Below are 16,207 nucleotides of genomic sequence, written 5' to 3' on the forward strand. Positions count from 1 at the left end.
TAATCTAAAATCCGTTCTAAAATAAAATAACAAATTATTTTATTAATTTGTTGGTGACTCATATACAAAATTTAAACACCCAATTATTTGCGACCCAATATTTAGTAGCTACAGTCAGGTTGAAATCCATCTGAAATCCACATTATATACAATAATTTCTTCATATGGGTAGATTGTTAGTGTTCTATATTTATACAATGCTATTACAATCTTGATTCCAAATATTCTTAATCTTAAAGATTTTTAATAGGTACTATCTGATCCTGCACGGTCATGCCTGTGACAAATTACATTTTAATTTATTATGTTCATTAGTATTGTTTAAAACCAATGGTAACGATTTAAATAAACAGAAAAATATTCGAGTTTTGCGAGCTAATAAATCTAAGTGTGAGCCGCTTTTTAAAAATCATAATTTAAAAATTTATCTGGAGGTGTACATTTTTGGGCATAAGGTATACCTATAATAGTTTACCTGTGTAGCTGTGTACCGAATTGCATTACCATGATTGCGATAGACTTGGCTGTGAATAATTTACACACACACACACAAATATTGCCTTTTATTAATATTGATGGGTATAAAATGTATCAATTTTTCCTAACATTAAAAGTAATATAATTACAAGTTACGATTAACCATTCAATCATACAATGTAATAAATTATAGATTTATTAATGTAATATATAAATTACAATGTGGGGGACGGAGTGGGCGAGCGGACTAAGGCGTCGGCTGCGACGCAGTCGACCCGAGTTCGATTCCTCGGCCATTGGCGCCATTTTTCTTCGGACAAGTCACGGTGTCCGGAGAACAAGTGCCGCCATCCCTCACCCGGGCATGGCAGATACCTACGGGTGCCCACTTGAAAATCTGCCAAAAACTACACACACGTGTTTACCAACCAACAGTATCCTCCCCTACAAATAAACAAACAAACAGCTAATGGCCATAGCTTACGGGCTTAACGATCAATTGTGTCGGCCATGTTTAATAAACAACTGTATCATTTATACATTTTAAATTAACAAAGAATAATAGATTATATATTATGTTTAACAAAATATAAAGGAATAGGTATGACATATTTTTTAAACTTGATTGTTTTTGCTCGTACGGCACCATTTACTGATAATATTATAATATTTGCCCTGGAATATCCTGATATATTTACTAAGTAGTTTTTATAAGTTGTGGTGCTTGTGGTGGTAAATCAATAATCGGTTGTTTTTGTTCATTTGGTGCTGATATAGAAATTTCTTTTTTTTCGATTTTAATCGGTTTATGTTCCGTTTCTGGGTTAGAAATCTTCATAAATTGTTTAGGTGGTGACAAGTCTATTGAATCCTGAGGTTTTTGATGTGGATAATATATTGAAACTTTTTTTTCAATAATTGTAATCGGTTTATTTACTGTTTCTGTGTCAGAAGACTTTATAGACTTTGAGGGTGGAAAATCAATTGATTCCTCTTGTTTATTATGTGACAAGGATATTACGATTGGTTGAGATGTTGATTCAGCAATGCCGTTTTTGATTATTTTAGGATATTGTGATGACGAATCAATATTGGCTTGTGGTCGTTCGTTTACTGATAGAGATACTTCTTTTTGCACAATAATCGGTAGATGTATCGGTTTGATGGCAGGAGTTTGTATTAACTGAGAAGGTGATCTGTCACGCAATAATATGTCTACGGGTTTCGGCTGGTTAAATTGAACTGATGAAAAGGTCGAAAATGGTTTGTTTTTCAAATCGTTCTGGTTATTTGGTATATGTGGTAAAAGTTGAGACAGCTTTAACGGGTTACTCTGTTTGTCGCTATCTGTTATCAACCCTGCTGTATCAATATTATTATGTATTTCAGTTGGCTGTATTAATTGGTTATTTACGGGATACTTAATAGATTTGTAAGGTAATGGAAGAGTCAGTGACGGCTGGGTTGGTTTGTTATGTAGAGTTTCATCGACTAATTTATCTGATATTATTTCGTCTAACCTATGTTGTGGTGTAAAAGTTAATGATTTAATTTGGTTTGCCTTATCTTGTAAATTTATTGGAAGTAGTGAGTGTTTTGGATTTTCACTAACAAGATTTCCTTTCTGTAAAAGTGGTAGTGTACGATGTAACGGTTCATGATTCATTTTCTGTGAATTAATTTCAATTTTCTTTAGACCTACAACTTTTGATTTTTTAACCATTAAATCACCATATGCGTTGTCGACAGGTGTAGACTTCATTTTCCATTCACTTGTTATCAGGTTTGGTTTGTAAGGTTTGTTATTTTCCAGTGCAGGACGGTTATGGCATCGTAAGATAGCATGCCTTTTTACGGGATATGATGGTTTACTCGAATCCTTAGCTAAGCCCAGATTTTCAAAATTATCGACTCCATATAAACCAGTTAAAGGTTCATAGTTATTATGATCAACAACCGGCGGTCTGTTTTTCAAACAATCACATTTATATGTTGAGTACCGTACTCGATCGCATAATAATTCACTATCCTTATTTAATTCAACACTCTTAGATTGACAAAATATTAAGTTCCACAATAAGACCTGAGTAATTGTTATCAACAACAATTTCGGTGACTGGAAAGACAATAAAAAAAAAGTACAAATTCTATAAATAATTAAAACGTAAAAATATAATAAAAAATAATGTACATAATATATTTAAATTAACAACAACGAATTCTATAATTTAGCATAATACTAAACACCAACATCAACATGCTCAACCGCATTCTCAATAATATAGAGTATAAGTAAAAACCACTCTGCTGTACAGTTTAGTAGGTCAATTGTTGACAACATTTATCAAATTTGAAACTACATAAATTTGATAAATGTTTTCAACAATTTAACTTTAAATGCTTATAAAAAAAATTGTGCTTTTGTATTTTTAATGTTTTTCAGCTGTCATTGTAACAATATATTTTGAGCTTTGTATTACATTTTCAGGCTTTTAGACCCAACAAATAAAATTTAATTGACATTTATAGAAAAAAAAACTAAAAAAATTGGAAACTGAAAATGTCCGTAAACCGCTCAAAACGAGAAAATTACTTGAAGTTTGGTAAATTATAAAATAAATCTATGGTGTATATTTCAAGTATCTACGCAGTTATCGAAGAAAACCACAAAAATAAAAACACACATCATTGTAAAATCAATACATTCAACGATCCACTCAGAATTTAAAGGAGGGGGCTTCAGCACCTCCAAATTTTTTATTTTAATTGCGCCCCTGCTTATGGATATCTTAAAATTGAGTTAAGCAATAAATTATTGCATAAGAAAAACAATTCTAAGGGTCTGTCAACCTATTAATATACTACGAATGTTTTACTAGATATTTATAAAGATAGCATATAATAATTTATTTTTTGGTAGATTGAATTAATTTTTCCCGACTAAATATAATTTATAAATTATAATTGTAGGTACCAAAATATTTATATTGTATATATCTATATCGTTATTGACTTTAAAATCAACACCCACCATATAGTACAACGAGGAGAATAGATAAAATAGTCAAAATATAATATGGAAAATGGCATTGTGTATTATATAGTAAAATATAATAAGTAATAGGTAATGTAAAATATTCAAGTCTCCATGAATACGATTTTTAAATAACAACAAAATAATTTTAGTTTGATTGTTATTATTTGTTTAAATATTAAACTTAAAATGTCTATAAAAAAATGTGATTATTTATTTTTAGATTTTTTGGTTTTAGTGAGAATTATTCTTGGGGAACATTACATTAAAGACATTGTAAGACTTAGCTGTAAAAATGGAAATTGTATACATTTTTTTTTGTGATTTTGTCAAAATTGCATCTTCCCTTAAAAAAACCTGCTACTTGTAAATAATGATTAATTATAAATAACAATTTAAAGAAGTACCAATTTTTATCGGTCCCTTGTGAATTATTATTGAAGGCCACAAAATCTAAAACCTAGTAAACCTATTAATCGTTATTTCGATAGACGTATCATTTTCGTAATTTGGATTACGGTTGCCAATTCAGTGCAAATGCCCAACAATAATAATTGTTGAAATTATTTCAATCGTAACATGTAATATTATCGCTGGTTTGACTGAATGACTGAAGGAGCCAGGGAGAATTGGCCGCGTATTAATATATATATAATACGCGGCTATTGAAACTGGGAATTATGATCACTAATTGTATGGAGTATAATAGTTTTTAAATATTCACTTCAAACGCGCTGAAATTATTGTATCTTTAAGATCGACTTTTTTTTTTAATACAGTATTAACAACTTATATGAGGAACCTTATATTAAATTTCCAACTTTTTTAGCCAAGCAAAAATATTGTATACCATTATAATTTTGGTCGTAGATTGTCAACCAGACATTATATGTCCAGGACTCGCCTTTGAAATGTCAACGTTAAAATTTTTTTATGTATTTCTAATAATTTTAAATCGCTTTAAGAAAAACTTATGAGAAACCAAGCATGTATGAAAAACTTACCATGACTATTCTGGAGTTCAGCATACAGTCTTGTCTGTACTATGATGCCACAATACACTAGGTATACTAAGTTATAAGTAAGTTGCGAATTGAATGCTTCGGGTGTTAATGTCGATAACACATCCTAAAATCATTAAAACAATTTCTTTATGTATATATGAACTGTATTTACTTGAAATGACAGTTTTTAACGCTGACTTGTCGGACGATTTATCTTGAAAAAATTACATTGTTTACCTACATTTTCTTATTTGCTAATCAACAATTGTTCAAGATACGCCTTATAAGAAAATAAAAAGAATGTCGAAACTTGGAATTTTCACATTCTCGGAGTACCATATGTATAATATAATATACATAAATAATTCAAATAACTGTTTTTATCCATAGTAATGTATCAAACATTTTTAAACACGAGGACACCATATAATATTATTCTGAAATAAAATAGTAAATAAATTTAATAAAATAAAATAAATCTTCATTTTTAAGCTTTGTTTTATCCCCTAAATTAAATACTAAGAAGACACTAATATAGGTACCTATAGTGATTAGTAGATCAAATAAAAAAATTAAAATGTGATTTCCTATTACTTATTAGTTATTAAAAATATTTATTACCAAAAACATATGTAGGTACCTATCTAAATATTAAATACAATAATAATAACTGTGCAATTAACGTATTACGTAACATATTACCTATAACGTCAATACGACAATATACGTGGTGACGTACAATGTAATGACTAATTAAAAAACTGCGTAGACTCGTTGTACAAAATAAAGCTAAATATTTTTGAAAATTTTATTCAGTATAGGAAATAATCTATACATATAAAATCCAAATACCACTCACTCAGTCATCATTGCTAAATCTCAAAAACTTCAAAACTTATGAACCTAGGTTGCAGCTACAATTGGGAATAGTGGTTCCTCTAATGCTCTAGAAGTGAAATAAGAAAGGATTTTCCGACAATATAGGTACGCATTTTAAACAGGTAGCCCAACGGGGATTTTGAGATTCACGGTGGAAATTTAAATTTTTTTATAAATGATTGCCATTGCAGTATTACTCAAAAATATCAGGTACAAACATAGCCTAACATGCTTAAAATTGCCGCGCTTATGGCCTCCAATAAAGAAACTATATCTTAAAACCAAATATATGTGCGTAGCTTATTTGCTCAAAAACTACTAAATTGAATTTAGAATTTGACGTAAATCTCACAGATTGTTGAGAGAGTATAAATAAGTAATTTAAACAACATAAAAAAAATATAGCAACTAGCAAGTGCTAAATCCAATCCGTGACTTGCGGTTCCCCATCTAGGTCGAATTATTTCACAAAGATAAGTACACTGACGCCGATTTGTCCGTGAACTGAGGTACCTACACTAAAACTTGCATAATTTATAGATTTATTAATATTTTTAACAACATAATAACTAAAATTGTTTGAGGTAAAAATGGAATTATTATAAAATATCCAATTTCAACAAAATTAGAACTTTACATATCTGTAAAAAGTGGTGTAAATTGATTTTTATGTATTTAGAATAATGCGGTAAGAATATAACTTATGAAGAGTAGCTACTGAGTATTTGTAACGTTTTCAAGCTTAAGCTATATAATAATTGAAAATCTTATACGTTTTTAATACTAATGCAATATTTACAAATGTTCGTGATATTGTCAAAATTTTAACTTCAAACGTTTAGGTATAAAAAAAAAAAGTGTTTTTGTATTTTTTGATATTTTTAGATTTCTATTAAAAGTACAACATATGATAAACCTAGTAAATATGTAACTTACCGTTAAAAATCGTTATCATCATATGTATGGAAAAAAATTGAAAATTTAAAACTGATATTTAATAATTAGTAGGTATAATTTAAATATTTTGAAAATAAAGTAATACTGGAATGTTTCAAATTTCTACGATTCATATTTTTTTTATGTGAAACATTCAAACATCTAATGCGGCGGATGAGACCGACTATTTCCGGCAACGTATGGCAACGCACTCATAAGCGTAACTCTGTGACCAGTAGCCGATACGAAGGGGGTGAAGTGGCGTTCACCCCCTCCCCCATGGGCTGTCTTTTTAACGTTATTTTTTATTATAATATTTGGCTAAACAAAAAGGATAATTTAATTTATGAAAATTCGCTCCTCCCTCCCTTTTTTGTGTGAATTCTAGATCCGCTACTGTCTGTGACTCTTCACACCCATATGTTGTATAGTAAAATTATCCTATTATATTGCGTACAATAATACTTACTGTTAATATGTCATTTGACATTGTAATTTGTAAATATAAGAATCAAAATTTTCCAGAAAAATTCAAGAAAATTTAGTGAAAAACCCTGTATTTTTCCCAGAGCTTCGGAATATGGAAAATGGAAATATTTTACTAGTTTTCAATTGTTAACAAACATTTCAATAAATTGTTATTTATTGGGTCAAAAAGCTTGAAAATGTAATATTTCTGAGTCCTGGCGTACAACGATGTAGCCAATTATAATTATAACAATAGTAGGAATCACTCGAACCATTAACTATAGGAAGCGTAGGACGACTTGATAATAGAAAATTCTCGGAATACGCCGTCGAGTATTTATACATACTAGCTGAATTACCCGTCGCTGCCGGGGTACGGTGGTAAAAAGCAAATCTTTGAATAATTGTATATTATAAATAAATATAAAGATGTATCATACTTTTATGTAAACATCGTTAGAATAATGTGCAATTAATGTAAAGGGAAAACATATAATGGACAATAATTTAATTTCTTAAGATTTAATTACATTTATAGATAGGTATACGCAAGATATTTATACACGGGAAAACTAAATATTCCACCCAAAACATTACAATTGATAAACAAATGATTTTCAACGATGTATTGATATTGTTATAGAATTTCTTTATAAACAATATTCATTGTATCTTTTTTGTTGTTTGGTAGTATTTGTTTCGTTATGGATTTATTTTAGATAATACATTGTGTAATTTATCAAGTAAATAACTTTTAAGTAATATATTTTGTGATTTGTTTAATCTAACTTTGTTTGCTTCAGCAAAGTCTAAAATATATAATTGACCATACGATGGATTTTGGCCTGAGCTAGGATAAAGGGAACTAATACGATGATATAATATATCACCATGTATTTTAAAACAATAAGGCCCATACCCCGATGGTAATGTTATGTGAGAACCAAAAGAGACAAATGACATCGCACTGTTATATTGACGTATATGTTCTCTAAAATGTTTGGACTCATCATTTTCACCAACAAACAAATCAAATATTTCATTAGGCAAACGGCTCTCCGGTAAAGATTTTTGCCATTACCACAACATAAACTGAAATGCCCTCTAGTCGTTTTTTTCACACTCAAAGTGCAACGAATGACAATGCTCGCATTCAAATGTTAAATTACCCAAATTATAAGGAGTAACGTAAACTATATTATGTGATAAAGCGCATTTATAAAATAATTTAAACAATAATACACTGTGATTCCTGGTTTCTTTATATTTTTTTCTTTCTCGTCTACCAGTTAATGAATGTGTTTTACGCTTACTATTAGTGTTTGCAGTTATTTCTTTAGGTAGGATAAATGAATTTTGAATATTCATATTATTACCAAAAACTAAAACACTATAATGTCCTGCGTCACCATTGCCAGAAAAAAATAAATTACCCATTGTAACACCAGAACCATAATCTACAAATTCATTAAGATCATTAGATCTATACACACGAAATGTATGATTTGAATAAAATCGACTAATGCATTCAAGTTCGACGTGACCAGCATACTCGCCATCTAGGCTCATCAACTGTTCGTAATCATTAGAATTATAAATAGGTAGTCTATACGAAAGATCACCAATGACAAATTCTTTGTACACATCCCAACATCCCAATTATTTACCATCAAGTTAACCACTCTTAATCGAATATTTCGATGTTCTTCTTGCGTGCCGAATATTAAATGTGACACGGAACGAAATAAACAATTTCCATCGCCTGGTATTGGAATTAATTGATATTCCATTTAAAATAATAATAATAATAAAATAAAATAATAATTAAATAATAATAATATTTTTGTTTGGGTTTTTTGACGACGACACTACGACGATAACACAACAGTAACAGTGCACAATGCGTCAATGCCAAATATGAAATAATACATCGCTACCGACGCGCGACGACGACACTACGACAGTACTGCAGCAGACGTAGGAGTAGTGGGGGTTCTAAAGATGTGTGTGTGTGCACGGCAAGCAACGCACATCGCTATGTAACAATACGGCAAACTTTATGCTTCTAATATCTATTTAAATAATTATTTTTTTGGAATTTTCTCTTTTGATGGCTTATTTACACACCGAGTACTTTCGTTTAAAAAAAAAATTGTGAAAATCGGCCGGGAGAACTTCAGATATAACTGTCACAAGAAATCGCCTCACGTTTTAATAATATATAAAGATAAAGATAAAGATATAAAGATTTATACATATAATATAAAAAACGAACAAACAGGTTAGAAAAATACCAACCACAAGTCCATAACAATTCTTTCTCGGAGATAGCCGAAGTGCAAAGTCAACAGGTTAAGATTACATGGTCAACCTTTGGAAAGACCATTTCTAAGAAAGGCGAATATGACAAGTGAAAAGGGGTAGCGACCGCACAACATGGACACTAACTATAGGTCATAAGTAGGGCTCGGATTTATATGTATTTATATAACCAAAGTACGGATTTATACAATAAAAAGGTGGATAAGTGGATGTCGCTCTGCTGTACGGTAGGTTACAAGTGGGTCACTGTAATGGATGGTGTTAAGTTTGAATTCAATGATATAATATCATTGTATAAGAAAAACGATTCTGAGCGAAAACGGTCAGTCAGCCTATGATTTTACCAAGTATATTTGATGATATTATTGTAAATAAAGTAATTTATATATAACCTATTTACGTGGAGCCTTGTTTTAAATTTTCAATCCTTCGCCATAAAAGTTAAAAATTGTATACATTTTTAACTACAAAATAATTAATAAATTATAAATTTGATAAATGTTGTCAAAATTTAAACTTCAAATGCTCATAAAAAAAAATTGTGCCTATGTATTTTTAATATTTTTCAACTGCTATTAGAACGATATATCAGGAGCCTTATATTACATTTTCACGCTTTTTTACCCAACAAATAAAAATTTATTGATATTTATAGAAAAAAAACTAAAAAAATTGAAAACTGACAATGTCCGTAAACAGCTCAAAAAGAGTCAAAATATTTTCAACATTTTATGGTGTATAGAAAATGCTAATATAAACATTCAGTGAAATTTTCAAGTATCTACAGTCATTCGTTTTTTAATTACAATAAAATAAGAAAATTGTTACATGAGAAATCGAGTAAATATCAAATGTTGTAAAAATATAAATTTCAGACGCTCATAAAAATTTAATTTAAGTTTCTTCTAGACATTTTTTTTTTTGATAGAGGTAGACAAACTTATAAGTAATCTTATATTACATTTTCAAATCTTAGATTTAAAAAGAAAAATTTTTATGAATTCTCAACTCAAAATAATTTGCTATTTTTCGTGATTTTTCCGTATTTTGTCAAAATTTGAACTTTAAATGCTTATAATTAAAAACTGTGACTAAGGATTTTTAATTTTTTTCATCTGCCTTTGAAACAATAACCTAGGAGCCTTCTATTAAATTTTCAAGCTTTTTTACTGAACAGATAAAATTTTATTGATATTTATAGAAAAAAAAACTAAAAAAATTGAAAACTGACAATGGCCGTAAACAGCTCAAAAAGAGTCAAAATATTTTGTAAATTTTATGGTGTATAGAAAATGCTAATATAAACATTCAGTCAAAATTTCATGTCCCTACGGTCATTTGTTTTAGAGTTACACCAAAAACCAAAATCGATTTTCTCGAAAACAGATTTTGCGTAAAAATTCCCGTTTTTCTTTAATTTTTCTTTTGTTTTTCACGTCGCTTGTGAAAACTACTGGGAAATTTTTACTTTTCACCCCCCATAAAGTACCAACTAGATTCACTTTCCTATCAGAAAAGTTACTATTGAAGAAAATCCAAGCACTTTTACTGTCCTAAAAGGTGATGACACACAAAAATAAAAAAAAAATAATAAAAATAAAAAAATAAAAAAATAAATAAAAAAATAAAAAAAAAACACACATCATTGTAGAATCAATACATTCATCGCTTCGCTCAGAATCTAAAATATGTACATAAATATGTCCTAAGGAATTCGAAATATTGTAATGATATGCTCACACATCATTATAATAAATAAACTATAATCTTACAGAATAATAAATAACGGTCAGACTGTCGTTCGTAGAAATCGGAAAACTTCTAAGTTATCATAAAAAAAAACTTCTATGAACTAAGTACATTGTAAGCAAATTAATCATCAAATGTGTATAATTAGATAAACATACCAAAAATGTCATTGGTTAAAAGTTAAAACTATGTAAAAAAAAAATATAGAATAAGAACAAAATATGTAAAAAAAATGCATCTATCATTTCAATCTATTGTACACAAATATTAAACTTAAAAAAAAAATTGTATAGCTATCATTACAACACCAGATAGGGAACTTAAAATATAAAACATATAAGATCATTATCAATAATAGAAACATAACAATGGAATGAAGGTAGAAAGAACTTTCAGTTTCAGTTCTATCTTCTTAATTTTTCCTTTATAATATGTAAACCTCAATTTTATTCCATTACCCTTTATAGATTGTATAAATAAACATGTATATATATCAATATATGTCCTATTTGAATTAAATTCGTACTTATAAACTTTCAACTTTCAATTTTTGAACTTTAAAATTTGTTTTTCTCCCTCTCTTATATTCAATATATATATGTATTGCTCTCACTCTCGCCCACGAGCGGTGTTGTGAGGGCACAACACAAAAAAGTGCAGGGTGGATGTAATGATATGCTCACACATCATTATAATAAATAAACTAAAATCTTACAGAATAATAAATAACGGCCAGACTGTTGTTCGTAGAAATCGGTCATCCCCAATAAAACTATTGTCACCGACAAAAAGGTCTTTGCCGCCAAAGAGAAATCTAGTTCGTGGAAATACAAAAACCTTTGATAAAACCACCTACCACTCTCTGGTCGGCATATACGTGTCGTCCCTTAAACCAGTGCATGAGCACCAACCACCAGAGTAACAACCTCTCAAGTCTCAAAAAACCGATTTCAACGAGCGACAACTATAGACTCCTTATACGAGCAATATTCAGTGCGTTCTTTAATTCAATTTTTGTATTTGAAGTATTACTTTGTTTCATTTAAAACCTAAAACTCCTACAGTATTATCTACAAACAACTGCGGATCAGGTAATACATATAATATAATATTTTATATTTATTGCAGTTAATACATTATATGTGCTTTTTACATAAAATTACATTGTACGGTGTATTTGATCTAATTCTCGAATACACGATCTCGAGAGCCCTCCGAATACCTGGAGGAAGGTAATAGCTTAATTTTACTATTTTAACATCTGATTTTAATATAACTATCGACAGGAGTCGTTTTTATAATAATCTTATTTCTAAGTTATTACAATATGTATTATCAAAAAAATAATAATAATAATAATTAATTATAGGTATAATAAAATGTAATAAAAAATGTATTTTTATCTAATTATATTGATTACAATTAATAACATTCATTTTTAAATTTTCGAAACCAAAAGATCGCTGATATTGTCGTAAATTTTTTATAATAATTAATAACAAAATAAAATGTAATAAAAAATTGTTATTTATTTAGTTATCTAATTATCTTGATCACAGTTATAATAATAACTTGCACTTTAAAATTTTCAAATTCAAAAGATCGTCGATATAATCAATAATATAGTCATGATAACCTTTCAATAATTCTGAACTCTGAAGAAAAGACATTAAAACAGTATAATTGTCTAAATATGTGAAAAAAAATTGAATAGTTGTGAAATATGTAAAAACATGTATTTATGACAAAATATGTAAAAATCAAATTATATAGCTCGTTTTATCAAAAATCTTGTGGAACAAAATTATCACTTGCCGAAATTAGTTTATCATGTCGCAGAGAAAATATGTATTTACATATAAATCCTAGCCCTAGTCATAAGTAAATACAATACTATTTAAAAAAATAAAATCGTATACGATTGTGGTGCATATATAAATAACGAAATTAAAAATTAAAAAATCTTTTTAGACTTAGGTATATGTACCACTAGGCACACCTAAATTTTAAAAGTGAAATTAGGTTTAGTTTGAAGAATTAGTTATATGTATAATATAAGCCTGAATAATATTTTAACTTTTTGTCAATTTACAAATGTTAGATTCTTAAAATAGATTACAATGATGTGTGTTTTTTTTATTTTTACAATATCATTATTATAATGTATACACTTAAAATGTTCACCCAATATTTATATTTGTATTTCTCGAGGTATTTTCCATATATTATTTTCGAAATATTTGACTCAATTGACTCTGTTTGAGCTGTATTTTTAGCCTTGAGAAATTTTATGAATTTTGTAAAAAAGTTTTTTATTTATTGACGATAAAAACTTTTTTTACCTGAATGTAAAATTAATTTTATAGAACGGTTTGAACTAAAAATGTTAAAGATATTTGATATTCAGTGGTAAATTAACGAAATCCAATTACCTAATAGACTTTTGATATTTTATTGTACCTAATTCAAAAACGAATAACAGAAGTCACTCGAAATTTTGACCAAATAATTATATTGGCATTTTCCATACATGGTAAATTTTTCAAAATATTTTAACACTTTGTGCTATTAAGCTATTTATAGCTAATAACTATGAGAAATTTTTAAGTTTTAAAAATTGTCATTTAGAAAATAAAAAGCAGATTTAAGAAATTATCCGACATAACATTTTTATAAGGTACATTTTTGTGGTAATTTAATATTTAGATAGGTCTTACTGTCTTAAGTACCTATATTATAAATTTATAATTAGGTATTTATTTATTTATCATTTATAATTCATGATTCAGATGTGTGGTCTTAGGGCTTAGATCAGTGGTCTCAAACTCAATTTACCAATGGAAAAAACACCTTTTTTTTATTCATCTTAATACTAAAATAAACATTATAAATGAAGTTTATTTCTTCTATTGATTATAATTATTATAATATAACTGTATTTAATACTAGATATTACAAAGATATACAAATTGATTTTTTGTTTAGAAATTATTTATTTTTACTTTCAAAATTGTTGGCTTAAATCATAATATAGTACATTGGTACGTATAATACCTATGATTTAAGACATACAGTTTACTCAACACAGTATTATTTGCCTGTGCATACCCAATGTTTGGAAATTAATGTAATTAAACAATGTAGGTAAATTTTCATGAGACACATTTTTTTTTTTATTTCAAAATAGTACATATAATAATGTACACTGCGAGCAATAAGCGGTACTACTTCCTATGGTGAACAGCTGATTTTTGGGGATAAATTGTAAGCAGACCAATTTCTATACGGTGTTGAGTAACCTGCATATTTTAAATTGTGATAATAAAATAACTAAGATATTAACACATATTATAGATTGATTTTGATTTGTATACAAATGTAAATAAAATTATTTAATTTATATAGTTTATATATTTTAATAAAAAAAAAAAAAAACACGTTTCCATTAAATCGTAGTAGTAGCAGTAGCTTTTGCCATTTTTCTTTTTCGCTTTTGAATTTTTTTAACTCTTTTATCGATAATAGCTAACTTCTTCTGACATTTTTTAAATGAAGATTGCAACTTGTTCATTTCAGCTAGTATCACAGCTTGTCGCTGTGATGAAGTCATTTCTGGAGTTAAAAAGTAAAAATTTCATATTGATGTAATGAAAAATTATAATTTTTATTACATATTAGTTAATAGGTATTTATAAATTATAAGTCAGTAATGTCCACTCAAACATGTTTTTATCCAATCTAGTATAATTTATCATTCAGATCGGCAACGTGGATGATCCGGTATTTTGCAAAATACCTAGGCATTATATAAAATGCCAAAAATCACACGGAAATACACATAATACAGCTTTACCTAGGTATTATGTATAATGTGGAGTAGGAAATATGATAAAAATAAACAAAATTGGGTATCGCCTATTACCAACAATAATTTAAGAAACATGTGGCCCGAATTAAAAATTGTACATGGCAAACCGAGGCACAGCCAATCTCAAGGTAGTGTAGAACGAGCTAATCAGGATATTGAGAATATGTTGACAACGTAGTTGCAAGATGAAAAAAACCGATACTGGAGCCAAGGACATCACTTCATCCAGCTTATGAAAAACCGAGCTTATCATTCTGGCATTAAAATGTCTCCATATAAAGCTATATTTGGCTGCAAAATTAAAATTGGTCCAAACACTTCAAATTTACCACACAATGTAATAAGTATGATAGAAAATGAAGAACAGTTAGCTGAATTAATCTCAGAACAAGCACCAGCAATTAATTCAAATGTCAAAAATGAACTATCCGGGCAACTATCAAATTAAATAACGAAAACCCCAATTTCATGCGAACTAGAGCCAAGGAAAATATTGAAAATCAAGCAAAAAAACTGAAGGTGTGGTCGGATATTGCCGTTGGCAGTTCATTCAACTAAACGTGTTCCAGTTTCTGAGGTAGATAAAGGATGTTAAGACGTACAAAGTATACTGGCAGTTGTTTTAGAGGTAATAAATAAGTTTAAAAATGATGTGTTTAGTATTATTAAGTAAGACATTTTATTTTTTTTAGCTGACATGTGATGGTTTTTATTATTCTTTATTATTAGGAACTCTGGATGGAGTTCTGAAGCAGTTATACGCCAGAAGTCAGTTCACACTGTTCACAGATTTACAAGGTTCCAACAGACACAGAAGTGGCGTTACGAACAGTCGCAAAGGAAAGTTCGACAGGAACTGGCCAAGGATTTTTAAAATGTGTTTGGAAGACCAAGTGTTAAAATAGAAAGTGCATTATTTGTCTTAAAAACAATGTTTTATGCACTTCAAAATTCCATTTTTCTACAACACGTTGTAATAAATAGCTAGTAGGTTAAGTAAAATGTATAAATAATAGCACTTAATATAACAATAATATTAATAATATAGCAATACCTATGTATAAAAATATAATAATAGATAAAAATTAAATTTTGTAATATGAGTAATAATATATAAGAATTATAAGAATCTTATTATAATATTATAACATATTATGATAAATTGTTTTTTACTTTGCCTAAAAAAAAAATTGGGATTTTACATAACGCCTAGGTATTTTATAAAATACATAGGTTATATGTATATAAAATAATATTGAAAATCACGTTTTATCTACATTTCCTAAAATGGTTCGGCAGTATATATAATGCCTAGGCATTTTTCAAAATACCTGAATTATCCATATTGCCGGTGACATATATAAAGAAAAAATTTAACTTTTTTATAGAATTTATTCAATGGTTTTCCATCTTTTGTAAATATAGAATTTTCTTTTTTAGCTGGTTTTTCATCACGACATACTACTTTTT

The 16,207-nt window shown here is 28.3% G+C and overlaps 1 protein-coding gene and 1 pseudogene across 1 annotated transcript; one reads left to right on the forward strand and one right to left on the reverse strand.

Annotated features, from left to right (window-relative positions):
* Window positions 1-1,174: 1,174 nt before the first annotated feature.
* LOC132938931 (uncharacterized) lies at window positions 1,175-8,588 on the reverse strand. Its single transcript, XM_061005914.1, has 3 exons — window positions 8,466-8,588; window positions 8,041-8,370; window positions 1,175-2,593 (listed from the first exon to the last, which is right to left on the reverse strand). The coding sequence occupies exons 1-3, from the start codon at window positions 8,586-8,588 to the stop codon at window positions 1,175-1,177; spliced, it is 1,872 nt and encodes a 623-aa protein (XP_060861897.1).
* Window positions 8,589-14,810: 6,222 nt separating this feature from the next.
* LOC132938932 (KRAB-A domain-containing protein 2-like) lies at window positions 14,811-15,185 on the forward strand (annotated as a pseudogene).
* Window positions 15,186-16,207: the final 1,022 nt, after the last annotated feature.

The sequence above is a fragment of the Metopolophium dirhodum genome, chromosome 2 (assembly GCF_019925205.1).
Source record: "Metopolophium dirhodum isolate CAU chromosome 2, ASM1992520v1, whole genome shotgun sequence".
Taxonomy (NCBI): domain Eukaryota; kingdom Metazoa; phylum Arthropoda; class Insecta; order Hemiptera; family Aphididae; genus Metopolophium; species Metopolophium dirhodum.